Source organism: Pseudorca crassidens, chromosome X, assembly GCF_039906515.1.
Source record: "Pseudorca crassidens isolate mPseCra1 chromosome X, mPseCra1.hap1, whole genome shotgun sequence".
In the NCBI taxonomy this organism is placed as follows: Eukaryota; Metazoa; Chordata; class Mammalia; order Artiodactyla; family Delphinidae; genus Pseudorca; species Pseudorca crassidens.
In genome coordinates, this window is record NC_090317.1 from 75,062,414 (window position 1) to 75,076,730 (window position 14,317).

The window sequence follows — 14,317 nt, forward strand, 5'->3', positions numbered from 1 at the left end:
AGTGACAAGATTTCTAACTTATTTTATGAGTTCTATGTTGTAGAACTTTAGAGTTTAGTTTATCATGCCTTCAAAGGTTTGTATAAGGCATTCAGCAAAGACCTTCTTTCTGAGTTTACAAGTTAAACCCAGAGCAAAATCACTATTTTTATTTTTATTAGCTCTTTAATGTTAGTTCCCAGTTTTCCTTATTTGTATGGCTCAAGTAACCCTATTGGTGTCTTTTAGTACATTCAATTAATATTTCCTGAGGGGAAGATTTATATGCCTTGTCTTATAAGTCCATGCAGGGGAAGTATTTCCCAGTGAAACATGCCTATCCCCCAATATAATTAACCAAAAAAGATGTATCCATCTTATATAAAGCTCATTTATATATACCAATTTTATATACTTTCATCTCATTTCTGTCAACTTTATACCTTTAACTTTACTTTTCATTAGGGTCCAATCAACAAGCTTACAGGAGGAGTTCTAGGAGTTTTTCTTCTTTTTGTTCCCTGTCCATTTTATCTATTTTTATATAAAAGTCTTGTTACCGAGTCCTAGCTCGCTTTGCTTGTTGGCCTGGCACAACAGGCCAATAAATCAGGAGACGAGGTGTTGAGGCAAGGAATAGTGACTTTATTTGGAAAGCAGGCAGACTGAGAAGATGGCGGACTAGTGTACCCAAAAAAACATCTTATCAGGGTCTGGATGTCAGATACTTTTATAGAACAGAGAGGGAATGGAGGTGAGGGAGTAAAGTAAAAAGGCCATTTATCTTGCAAGATATCTCCTTGCTTGGTCTACACTGGTGAGGGGATACGTTAATTTCTTCTTTTCTGCAGCCATTCACAGGTGGGCAGGGTCAGAATGTCTCTCTGAGAGCTGAACAAAGGCCTTTTAGTTTAACAGTCAGGCAGAGGGGCAAGGTTCCCTGTTGCAGGCCATTATGTATGCTTACAGCTATAGACAGTGATTATAATACTAACAAAAGGAACAAAAAGCAAAGGTTAAAGTAAAAGAAACAGAACCAACATGGAGTCAGAATTTGCTCTTCCCTGTTACAGGCTCTGGGATCCCCAGAGTGGGCTTGAGCCAATGAACTCAGACCCTTTGGCCTAATTGTTGTCCCAAATAATCGTTGGTCAGGTATCTTGGTGTAAAGAAAAAATTTTTTTCTAGCCCCTTAAATATATTTTAAAACTGGGATAAATAGAACAGACTTGTTTGGCTTTTAATGTTGGGGACTAGTATGGGGTTCCTTCTGGCCCATTTAACCTTAGGTAATGTAGTAATATCAAAACCTTGTGTTTTAATTACATAAACGTCCATTTTATTTATCCCATTTTAAATAACCATCTAAATATTTCTTTATTCGAGATAATTCCTTTAAAATTTCTATCTTGTTGGAAATAGTATCTAGATTTTCCTTACAGGATTTTTCCTGTTAACATTAATTATTGTAATGCTTTTATTAGCATCTGTAAGACCCATTGAGGGAAAGCACAGACCACAAATGAAGCTTCCCAAACCAGTTTTTCTTACTTGTTTTAAACTAAAGAATTTCTTAGGTTAATCATTAGATATATTTCTTTTTTCCACCTTTAATTTGATTTTTTTTGTTTTTATAGGTACCAATAAAACAGCTGTTTATAATGAGAGTGCTCTAGATTCACAAATTTGTTAGTTTCTCCAATTTTAAAAGGATCCATCATTTGGCCATTAATAAAGTATATATATACTGATTCAAACTATTAAGATGCAAGAGGCTTCCCCATAAGAGAGTGGGGGAGAATGTAATCTAAGTAAAATCTGGAGAGTTTACTCTCAAACAGTATGGCAGAGGTCAAGTTTTCAAAGCACATACATACACACACACACACACACATACACACACACACACACACACACAGGCACACACACACAGGGAACGTACTAGAAAGATCAGGTAGAACATTTACATCTGAAAGACAGTAGGGCGAGATTTCCTTTAATTTTCAATTAAGTAAATACCAATTGATATAAAATTGAAAACCCAGGCTTATAGGTCTGGATGGTTAACTCACATTCCTTAGCAAATTCCAGTGGATCCTGACTCAGATCCGGAAATTCTTTAGCCAAGGCTCTAGGTTCTGCTCAGGTCCATGATGTGTACATAAGCACCGAGGATGGCTCACCTCTCCCTGTAATAGGTTTCTCATTAAAGGGAGCTATAATCACTTCTGACTTTTTTATCTTCCTTTGCTGGGGAAGAGGGAGCAGCAGGAGGTGGAAGAGTTGGAAGAGAAAAAGAGATAGCATCTGGGCCAAGCAATTCTGATAGAAGAGGATACATGGGAGGAGCAGAGGGAGAGACAGAGTCAGAGACAGGGTGCTAGCAGCCTTTTTTAGTTCTGATATTGTTGCAAAAAGTTACTCTATCATTTCCTCTATTAGAAGCTTCTAGGTACCAATCAAAATAAGCATTCCATTCAGTCTGTTTGATCTTGTGGCAGGCTTTTTTTTAACTGTGTGCGCAAAAATAGCAATTTTGGAATATCAGAAGAACCCCAATTTGGCCATTTTAGGTTCAGATCTCCTTTAGTATAATTTCCCCAGTTAACTAGGTACTTGCAAGTATGAGCTCCGTACAGTGTTATACATGAATCTGTCTGGTGTGTTAGTCGGAGGTTGGTTTTCTGACGCCCCTTGTTTCTGTGTTTGAGAGATTCTATTTCCCATTTTAAGTTGAATTTGTCAGGGATAAAATTTACTAATGAAGTTGTGTGGTGGGCCAGTGTGCTGCTTGTGAGCTTGAGTCCTCTAGGTATCACCCTAGAGTTGTTTCAGTGCTTTTATGTGTCTCAGTGTCTCCCTTCAGTGGTCTAAGACCACTGGGTGCTCAGATTTCTGAATGGCCAATTCTTATCTGCAGCCCCTGGATGAGCAAGTGTTTTTTTTTCATTTTTTAAAATTTTTGTGCGGTACGCGGGCCTCTCACTGTTGTGGCCTCTCCCGTTGCGGAGCACAGGCTCCCGACGCGCAGGCTCAGCGGCCATGGCTCACGGGCCCAGCCGCTCCACAGCATGTGGGATCCTCCCGGACCGGGGCACGAACCCGTGTCCCCTGCATCGGCAGGCGGACTCTCAACCACTGCGCCACCAGGGAAGCCCTAAGCAAGTGTTTTAATTAATGAGAGGGTTTCCCTATGGGACCACTGCATGATATGAGGCCTCTGCCTCCACCACTCCCGTAAATTTCTTAGTCACCTGAGAAAGCTGTAACCAGCTGGGAGGAGTCTTGTCCCTTTTCTTTGGAGCATTGCTTTCATGTTATATCTTCATTTTTATCTTGACAAATTCTATTAAGGCAGCTGAACTGAGGAAAAGTGTCAGATCAGCCACTTACCTAACCACTCAGCCAAGACCACTCAGTCTCTTAAAACTAAGTAAACCCTGGTATCTTTCAACCAGTACCTCCCTCCCCAGTATCTTTCACCTGGGTGGGTATTCCCTGGTATCTTTCAGCTGCTCCCCCCCACCCCAGCCCAGTATCTTTCAACTGGGCAGGGGTAGGTACCTGCTATATACCACCAAATAAAACTCAGGATGATCAACCAGCATTGGAGATCTGAGAACCAGGAGAGACGTACCCAAATTCGTCTGGACTCTCCAAGGAGCCCGACGGGTGCAAGGGGCCTCTGCTGGTACCAAGGCTTTGATTCCTCATAGAGTTCAGGTGAAGGAGAGAAGTCCACTCTGGGTCCCTTCATGGTTGCCATAATTGTTGACAAAAAATGCACAACGTAAGGGTTGCAAGTTAAGTTTTATTCGGGGCAAAATGAGGACTGAAGCCTGGGAGACAGCATTTCAGATAGCTCTGAGAAACTGCTCTGAGGAGGCTAGAGGGGGGAGCCAGGTTATATAGAAGTTGTGCAACAAAAGGCAGGTAGACTAAACATCAAAAGATTATTGTTAATTAAAGAAAACCAGATATGTCAAGTTAAGGAATTTAGTGCTTTTTCTATTTATGGGAAGGTGCAAGAGTCTGGGCTCACTGAAATCATTCCTTTGTTATGCACCTCAGCTATCTGGGGCAAATTTTCACATCCTGAGTTTCCTCAGGGCTCACTGTAGAGAGTGGCTGCAGTCTTATGGCTGCTAGATGGCAGGTATTCTTTTTTTTTTTTTTTTTTTTTAGCTGAAGGTACAATTTTTTTTTTTTAACATCTTTATTGGGGTATAATTGCTTTACAATGGTGTGTTAGTTTCTGCTTTATAACAAAGTGAATCAGTCATACATAAACATATGTTCCCATATGTCTTCCCTCTTGCGTCTCCCTCCCTCCCACCCTCCCTATCCCACCCCTCCAGGCTGTCACAAAGCACCGAGCCAATATCCCTGTGCCATGCGGCTGCTTCCCACTAGCTATCTACCTTACTACGTTTGTTAGTGTGTATATGCCCATGACTCTCTCTCGCCCTGTCACAGCTCACCCTTCCCCCTCCCCATAACCTCAAGTCCGTTCTCTAGGAGGTCTGCGTCTTTATTCCTGCTTTACCCCTAGGTTCTTCATGACATTTTTTTTCTTAAATTCCATATATATGTGTTAGCATACGGTATTTGTCTTTTTCTTTCTGACTTACTTCACTCTGTATGACAGACTCTAGGCCTATCCACCTCATTACAAATAGCTCAATTTCGTTTCTTTTTATGGCTGAGTAATATTCCATTGTATATATGTGCCACATCTTCTTTATCCATTCATCCGATGACGGGCACTTAGGTTGTTTCCATCTCTGGACTATTGTAAATAGAGCTGCAATGAACATTTTGGTACATGACTCTTTTTGAATTTTGGTTTTCTCAGGGTATATGCCCAGTAGTGGGATTGCTGGGTCATATGGTAGTTCTATTTGTAATTTTTTAAGGAACCTCCATACTGTTCTCCATAGTGGCTGAACCAATTCACATTCCCACCAGCAGTGCAAGAGGGTGCCCTTTTCTCCACACCCTCTCCAGCATTTATTGTTTCTAGATTTTTTGATGATGGCCATTCTGACTGGTGTGAGATGATATCTCATTGTAGTTTTGATTTGCATTTCTCTAATGATTAATGATGTTGAGCATTCTTTCATGTGTTTGTTGGCAGTCTGTATATCTTCTTTGGAGAGATGTCTATTTAGGTCTTCTGCCCATTTTCGGATTGGGTTGTTTGTTTTTTTGTTATTGAGCTGCATGAGCTGCTTGTAAATTTTGGAGATTAATCCTTTGTCGGTTGCTTCATTTGCAAATATTTTCTCCCATTCTGAGGGTTGTCTTTTGGTCTTGTTTATGGTTTCCTTTGCTGTGCAAAAGCTTTGAAGTTTCATTAGGTCCCATTTGTTTATTTTTGTTTTTATTTCCATGACTCTAGGAGGTGGGTCAGAAAGGATCTTGCTGTGATTTATGTCATAGAGTGTTCTGCCTATGTTTTCCTCTAAGAGTTTGATAGTTTCTGGCCTTACATTTAGGTCTTTAATCCATTTTGAGCTTATTTTTGTGTATGGTGTTAGGGAGTGATCTAATCTCATACTTTTACATGTACCTGTCCAGTTTTCCCAGCACCACTTATTGAAGAGGCTGTCCTTTCTCCACTGTACAGTCCTGCTACCTTTATCAAAGATAAGGTGTCCATATGTGCATGGGTTTATCTCTGGGCTTTCTATCCTGTTCCATTGATCTATCTTTCTGTTTTTGTGCCAGTACCATACCGTCTTGATAACTGTAGCTTTGTAGTATAGTCTGAAGTCAGGGCGCCTGATTCCTCCAGTTCCTTCTTTCGTTCTCAAGATTGCTTTGGCTACTCGGGGTCTTTTGTGTTTCCATACAAATTGCAAAATTTTTTGTTCTAGTTCTGTGAAAAATGCCAGTGGTAGTTTGATAGGGATTGCATTGAATCTATGGATTGCTTTGGGTAGTAGAGTCATTTTCACAATGTTGATTCTTCCAATCCAAGAACATAGTATATCTCTCCATATATTTGTATCATCTTTAATTTCTTTCATCAGTGTCTTATAATTTTCTGCATACAGGTCTTTTGTCTCCTTAGGTAGGTTTATTCCTAGATATTTTATTCTTTTTGTTGCAGTGGTAAATGGGAGTGTTTTCTTGATTTCACTTTCAGATTTTTCATCATTAGTGTATAGGAATGCCAGAGATTTCTGTGCATTAATTTTGTATCCTGCCACTTTACCAAATTCATTGATTAGCTCTAGTAGTTTTCTGGTAGCATCTTTAGGATTCTCTATGTATCGGATCATGTCATCTGCAAACAGTGACAGTTTTACTTCTTCTTTTCCAGTTTGGATTCTTTTATTTCTTTTACTTCTCTGATTGCTGTGGCTAAGACTTCCAAAACTGTGTTGAATAATATTGGTGAGAGTGTGCACTCTTGTCTTGTTCCTGATCTTAGAGGAAATGGTTTCAGTTTTTCACCATTGAGAATGACGTTGGCTGTGGGTTTGTCATATATGGCCTTTATTATGTTGTGTTTGGTTCCCTCTATGCCCAGTTTCTGGAGAGTTTTTATCACAAATGGGTATTGAAGTTTGTTGAAAGCTTTTTCTGCATCTATTGAGATTGTCATATGGCTTTTATCCTTCAGTTTGTTAATATGGTATTTCACATTGATTGATTTGTGTATATTGAAGAATCCTTGCATTCCAGGGGGAATCCTGTCTTGCTCATGGTATATGATTCTTTTAATGTGCTGTTGGATTCTGTTTGTTAGTATTTTGTTGAGGATTTTTGCATCTATGTTTATCAGTGATATTGGCTTGTAATTTTCTTTTTTCATGACGTCTTTGTCTGGTTTTGGTATTGGTGTGATGGTGGCTTCAAAGCATGAGTTTGGGAGTGGTCCTCCCTTTCCTGTATTTTGGAAGAGTTTGAGAAGGATGGATATTAACTCTTCTTTAAATTTTTAATAGAATTTGTCTGTGAAGCCACCTGGTCCTCCACTTTTGTTTGTTGGAAGATTTTTAATCACAGTTTCAATTTCAGTGCTTTTGAGTGGTCTGTTTGTATTTTCGATTTCTTCCTGATTCAGTCTTGGAAGGTTTTGCTTTTCTAAGAATTTGTCCATTTCTTCCAGGTTGTCCATTTTATTGGCACATAGTTGCTTGTAGTAATCTCTCATGATCCTTTGTATTTCTGTGGTGTCATTTGTTACTTCTTTTTCATTTCAAATTCTGTTGATTTGAGTCTTCTCCCGTTTTACCCTGATGAATGCAGCTAATGGTTTATCAATTTATTCATCTTCTCAAAGAACCAGCTTTTAGTTTTATTGATCTTTACTATTGATTCCTTGTACTATTTTTTTTTTTTTTTTTGGTACGCGGGCCTCTCACTGCTGTGGCCTCTCCCGTTGCAGAGCACAGGCTCTGGACGCGCAGGGTCAGCGGCCATGGCTCACGGGCCCAGCCACTCCACGGCATGTGGGATCCTCCCGGACCAGGGCACAAACCTGCGTCCTCCGCATCGGCAGGTGGACTCTCAACCACTGCGCCACCAGGGAAGCCCTCCTTGTATTTTTTAACTACAGAAGGTTTAATTGGCTCTTTTAAAAATATCTCCAACACTCTATTTTTATTTTTTATTTGGTGACACATCATTCTTATTCTCTCCTTTAGTTATTAGGCATGGTTTAGTTTAATTCTTTGAACATATTTAAAATAGCTAATTCAAATCTTTTTTTTTTGAAAGTCCAGTGTCTGGGCTTCCTCCTGAATAGTTTCTATCGATAACCTGTTTTTTTTTCTTGAGTATGGGGCAGTATTCTCTGTGTGACTCCTAATTTCTTGTTCAAAAGGGTACATTTAGAAAAATATAATGTGACAACTCTGAAGATTAGATTCTGTCTCCCTCCCAGGGTTTGTTATAAGTGACTCTTATTGTTCTTTGTTTTTTGACCTCCTGGACTATATCTGTCTTAAAGTCTGTACTTTTTGTTGTGTGAAGCCACTGAAGTCTTTGATAGCTTAGCTTAGTGTTCTGCTAATGATTGGACAGTGATTTTATTAAACAATTTTAACCAGTAAGTCTCCCAGCTTTTGCTGAAAGGCTTTGTGTGTGTTTTAAGGCATGCCTTCAACATTTGGGCAGTAAATTTACAATGCTGCCTTACCATTCTCTCCTTGCTTGTACAGGGCCTCAAATTCAGGCAGAAGAGAGAGATTAAGGCCTTTTCAAGTCTTCTGTGGGCAAACACACAACCCAGAGTGTGCATACATTTCTTTGCATGTATGTGTCTTTCTAGATTTCTTGGAATAGTTTTCAGCTTTGCAAAGACCCCTATGAGTATGTCTTTCTCTAATTTGTCATTCTTTTTTTTTCTTAGCAGGTGTTTTGTTCAGCCACTTTATAAGTCCAGTTTGTACATCACTTCAGGTCACCACAATCTTAAACAATTTCAGATGATTGTTTTTGTAAATGCTCCAATGGCAGCATAGTTTACACAGAATGAACTTTGCATTAAGAGAAGCAAAGACAAACTCTAAGAATGGAGCTTTCTGTACCTCTCAGACTGGACAAATAGTAATCATTCTCTGAGAGTGGGGCCTTGTGAACCTCCAGCTCAGTTCTGCCCTCTCCAGTGGCTGCTAAACTGTTGGTTTTCATAGATACTGTAGTTGTGAGACTGTTGGTTTTTAGCGTTATTGCAGAGATTGCAGAGCTGGAAAGAAGGTGATTTGATTAGAATAACTTAATATATCACAAAATTCACTGTTTTTATGAAGATTCACTCTTTTGTCTTGAATATACAACCCTTAGATTGTTAAGCTTTAGTTAATTTATATAGTACTTGTGAGATATATATATATATATATATATATATATATATATATATATATATGAGACAAAATACTTGGATCCAGAATATATAAAGAAATTTTATAGCTCAATAATAAGAAAATAAACAACTCAATCATAAAACAAGCAAAAATTTGAACAGACCCTTTGTAAGAAAAATTATTACAAATGTCCGATAAGTACATGATAAGATACTCAGCACCATTAGTCATCAGGAAAATGCAAATTAAAACTATAGTGAAATACCACTACACACCCATTAGAATGGCTAAAATTAAAATTAAGAAGTAAATAACCAGATGCTGGAAAGTATGTGGATCAACTGAAATTCTCATACATTGTTGATAAGAATACAAAATGGTACAATGGCTTTGGAAGACAGTTTAACCTTTTCTTATATAGTTTAATATACATTTAGCAACTAACTGTAAAACACATTCATTGAGCTCCTAGGGTGCACTCCTTGGGAGAAGTGAAAACATATGTCTCAGAAAGAATTTTACATGAGTGTTTATAGCAGTTTTTATTCATAATAGTGAAAGGCTAGAAACATCACAAAAGTCCCTGAATAGATGAATGAATGAATTATGGTATATTTACACAATAGGATACTACTTAGTAACAAAAAGATTGAATTACTGATTCATGAATTACCAAGACATCCTGCAGACTTAAATAAGTTGGAAATAAAAGAGGATATTCCGTATGATTCTGTAGAAAACTATAATGATAGAAACCAAATTGGGATCTATATAATATGAATTAGTTAACTAATCGATTCCATTTATATTCTGCCTCATTCCCTGGAAGCTTCAATTGCCTAAAAGGCACTATCCAACTACATTCTAAAATGAGCTAGGAAAAGATGAGGGAAAAACATCATAGAAGACACACGAATAAATAAGAAGGTGATTGAGGGAGAACTGACAAAGATAGCTTGAAAAATTATGAGATAGTGGCCTTGTGGGTGGGGATGGGGCAGTATCAGGGAGGATATAAGGATGAATTTACATGGTTTGGAGTGGTGCAGCGAATTTTAGGACGATAAAGAAATAAATGTCCCATCCATGATAAGCATTTCTAGGTTATGTGTTGATTCTTTGTAGTCAGGAAGTCACCCAACACATTAATCTAAACTATATGTCTTTCCTGGCATTTCCCTCAGTACAGAGGCCAAATAAATGAGACCTTCTTTCCATGAAGAGCTGTTAATTTGTGTTTGTATTTTTGTGCATGTGATTTGCTTCATGGTCTCATTTTTTGGGTTTGTTTATAAGGTGAGGATAGTAATACCTACCTTTAGGTACTTGGGAAGAGTAAATGAAAAGTGTTTGTGCAAAGTCCTTCATAAACATTTTCAGGCTCTGTGCAGATGTAAGGTAGTGTTTTGAAGTCCAAGAAATCTGAAGAGTGTTGGTGCAAATAATGAGAAAGGGAATGAATATAACTCCTTTCTCACTCCATGCCTTTACTTACAAAATACTATAAATGTTGAAAATCATAATATTTGTGGTTTCTAAAATGTTCATATAATTCTAAATGAGGAGTGATTTATAACTGTACCTTGCTCAGCTCAATTTACGAAATCCTGGTATTTGTGAAAGGACAGTACAATGAATATCATATATAATTTCCCTGAGTAAAACAGAGCACATGGGAAACTCTGGCCTTGCATTTTTTTGCTGCTGGCCAAAGAGGCCAGAGAAAAGTTTTCCAGATATGGAGGCAGTTTTGTGTTCTCTTTGCTGATGAAATGTGGAAGGCAGGGTGTGCATGCTCCTCTCACATTTATATGGCCTGATTTGAAGTGGAAAATGTGATTCTAAAATGTGGAAATTTGAAAACAAATGGTAACCTGGTCTGCAGTCTCCAATCTCTGTAAAGTATTATTATTATTGTTGTTATTATTGCCAATTATGTGTTCAGAGGGTCAAGGATCTAAATACTAAAAATAAGTACTCCTGAAAATGGGACATAGGCAAGAAGGTAATAAAATTCTTGGCATGTTTATCTGCTCCAGACAAATGCCTAAGCATGTTTTATTGTTTTTAACCATGATAGCCTAACCATGATAACTTTTCATTGAAAGGACTGTTGTTTGCATTGTCTCCCTTTCTGTTAGAGTGAGAGCAGAAACTTTCAGTAGCTTGTATATCTGATAGATATGAAGGTGGAGGATGATGAAGCTAAGGAGTGAAAGAAGAAATAGGAAAAGGGGGCCAAAAATTACCAAGAAGCTTGATCTTTCGTAGAATATGGTCTTAATGTGTTACTTTAGTTGGTGACAGCAGTGCTCCTCAAACTCTAAAGAGCATATGAATCCCCTAGGGATTATATAAAAATGCAGTTTCTGATTTTGTAGGTCTGGGGTGTGACCTGGGAATGTGTATTTCTATCAAGCTCCCAGGTGATGATGATACTGCTGGCCTGAGAACCACTCTTGGCATAGCAAGATTGGAGGTTTGGCTGGATATACCGGTGAATGTCATATTTTAAAAATTTCAATAAGGATAATTTGTCAAAAGCGTAGCTAATTATGATTTAATTTTATATCATCATTAAACTTCTGTGTAATAAAATTCAAAATCATTGACCAAAAATAAAAACATCTGTCTGGCCATACCACCCTCAATTTTTCATCAATTATCTCCTTATTTTAGGTCCCTTAGTGCATACTCTGTGAGCAAGTTAAATTTGTCCCTCTGCCAGATAGTATCTTAACCCAGGCTGCCATCTGGTTAATGTGTAAAATGTCCAGCTGTTACTACCTATGTTGTCATGGGAAATGCCCTAGAGATGCAGACAGACCACCGGGCTTCTAGTTACAGCTCTTCCAGATAGCTCTGGAACCTGGAGCTATTTTTTTCTTTGTACAATTATTGTGGATATTTCTTTGGTAGAGGTAAGAAAACGTCTAGTCCATTGTCCATAATAGGCACTCAATAAAGCTTAAGGAGACTCTCTTAGGAGTACAACTAAGTAGCTTTAGGTCTTACAGGCTTTGGGTAGAACAGGTCATATAGGACAGGGATTGAATATAAAACATGTACCATGACTTAAACAAAGGACTTCACTAAGCTGCCCTACTTCATCTTTAATGTGTGGTTTTAGTTGCTCAAATTTTCTACTGAAGGTCTGGTCTTTGGTTTAACGTCTTGCAATGCAACTTGCTACCTGCTAGGAGCACTTCCCTTTGTTTTTCTCCTGTCTGCTCTAACAGAGATGAGGAAATCAGACAAAAGGCAGCAGTATTGACCATTTCTCCTGTTTCCCTTCCTTTACAGATTACTCCTCTGCTGTTCAGAAATTTTCCCAAACGTTGCAGTCCTTTCAGTTTGATTTCATTGGAGACACTCTGACTGATGACGAGATTAACATTGGTAAGTCTTCAGCTACATATGGCCATGTGCCTCTCATAGCAGGTCTGAGAAAAAGCAGCTTACTTGGTCTGTGGGTATAGAAAACTTGGGCATCTTTAATCCCTGTTGTCCCCTGTTGTGCCAAGCTCCTGGGAGGCTGCTTAAGAAACATAAAGAAACATTCCCTTGTAGTCCCATTTCCTACTTACACAAAAGCAATCAAAAGATATCCCTTAAACCTCCACTGAGGTCTTTGACTCTGTCTGCAGGGGAATTTTTCTTTAAAGAATCTAACACACGAAAATAGATGTTTTTGTGAAGGATAAAGAGTGATTTTTTTTGTTTTTTTTCGCAAAATAATTTAGAGTAAGGTTCTTCTAAGGAACAAATTCCCCGAGAAAGTTTAAAATTAGCATTTATATATGTACAGCTTTTAAGGCAACAGGAGATTTGGCATCTCTCTTTGGGAGCTGAACTTAATAACTCGCTTTGTGAGCTGCATGATGTTGGACAAGATATTTCCTCTCTCTGAGCCTTAGTCTTGTCCTCTGTAAAATGTGGTTAATATTTATCTCTCAAGGATGTTACAATTAGGAGATTGAACAGTGGAAGTAAGAACTTTGTGTTTGTTATGAAGTTAATTATGGCCCTTGGGCCAATCTTCTCTGCCACATTTTTTTGTAAATAACGTTTTGTTGGAACACAGACTTAACTGGAACACAGTTAAATATTGTCTGTGGGTGATTTTGTAGTACAACGGCAGCATTGAGTAGTAGTGGCAGAGACTGCATGACTTTCAAAGCCTCAAATATTTGCCCTCTGGCCATTGAAGAAAAAAGTTTGGTAACCACTGAGTTAATTGTCGTGGTCCGAAGGTGCATTGGAAAAGAATTTCCAGACACAGGGCAGAATGTAAAGAAGGTAGAATTTATTAGAGGGAAAGGTCGCTGCCAGAACGGCAGCCCGACTTCCTAGTAGTCTGGGAGAGTCGAGCCGGAACATGTGCTATTGATTAGTTTTTATAGCCAGAAAACAAAGGAATGGTCCGAGGTGAAAATTTCATTTACTTATTGGTCGAGGCACATATACCTTCCTTCTATAGGGTGCGAGTGAGGCAGGGCATATGCCTTTCCTTATTTGGGACAGGTCCAGTTGCCCAGGTGGGCGTCGCCCAGGTGGGCTCAGGAATTTTGTAACCATCCTGACATGGTGGGGAGGGAGACTAAGAGTCGGGTAGGGGGTGTAACGCTGAAACTTTTTCAGGCAGGGTTGTCCTTTGTCCTTGAAGCACCATTGTCCTTGCAGTACCACATTAAAGAGTTAGTGTAAAGCATTTGCTAGATGAGAGCACAGAAATAGTGTGAACGATCTAATGTCACCAAAACAATTATATTTATGAGCCCAAGAACTAAAATATAAAATGTATTATTATTATATTAAATGCTCTTTGCAGTAAATATGAATAATATATAAAAATATAAAGTTACCTGTAATAATAAGATATTTCAGCACAGAAGCAATGTATTGGATGTATTGGCATATTGTCTTTTAACTCTCTTTTGTACATGTATCTGTTTTGTGTATGTGTAATTTAGTTCATACTAAATACATAATTTTATCTAATTTCAACCTGACATTTCATCAAGTATTTTCTCATGTCATTTAAAAATTTTCATAAGCTTCATTGCATGGGACAAGGACACTGTTTTGTTCATTACTATTTCCCTAGCATGTAGAGGAGTACCTAGCATATAGTAGATGCTCAATACATGTTTGTTGAATGAATGAGTAATGGATGCATTTGAGTTTCATTATTACTTTATATACTCTTCAACTGTTGTTAGAAATTTAACTTTTTTCCAATTTTTCATGTTTATAAATCATACTGCAATGAGTATTTTTATGAGGTTGATGACTAATGTTTTGGATAAATGTGGCAGTGTAACTAGTGAGGCAGACATTTGCATTTGGATTATTTCTTTATTCACTCCACTTCATTCTACTTCTGCAAATCTGTCTTGGTCTAAGGGCATGGCTTATTTAAAAGTTAATATTGTGAGAGTCAGATAGTCCAAGTTTGAACTCTAGCTTTGCAGCTTATTAGCTGTGTAATCTTGGAAAGTGACTTCACCTCTCTAAGT

The 14,317-nt window shown here is 38.1% G+C and overlaps 1 protein-coding gene across 6 annotated transcripts in view; it reads left to right on the forward strand.

Annotated features, from left to right (window-relative positions):
- OPHN1 (oligophrenin 1) overlaps nt 1-14,317 on the forward strand; it is a 602,961-nt gene that overhangs the window by 186,479 nt on the left and 402,165 nt on the right. For all 6 annotated transcript variants that reach the window (XM_067724252.1, XM_067724257.1, XM_067724254.1 and 3 more), the window contains one exon: nt 12,102-12,197. In XM_067724252.1, coding sequence (XP_067580353.1) covers nt 12,102-12,197 — 96 coding nt within the window. The remainder of the gene's footprint in view (nt 1-12,101; nt 12,198-14,317) is intronic.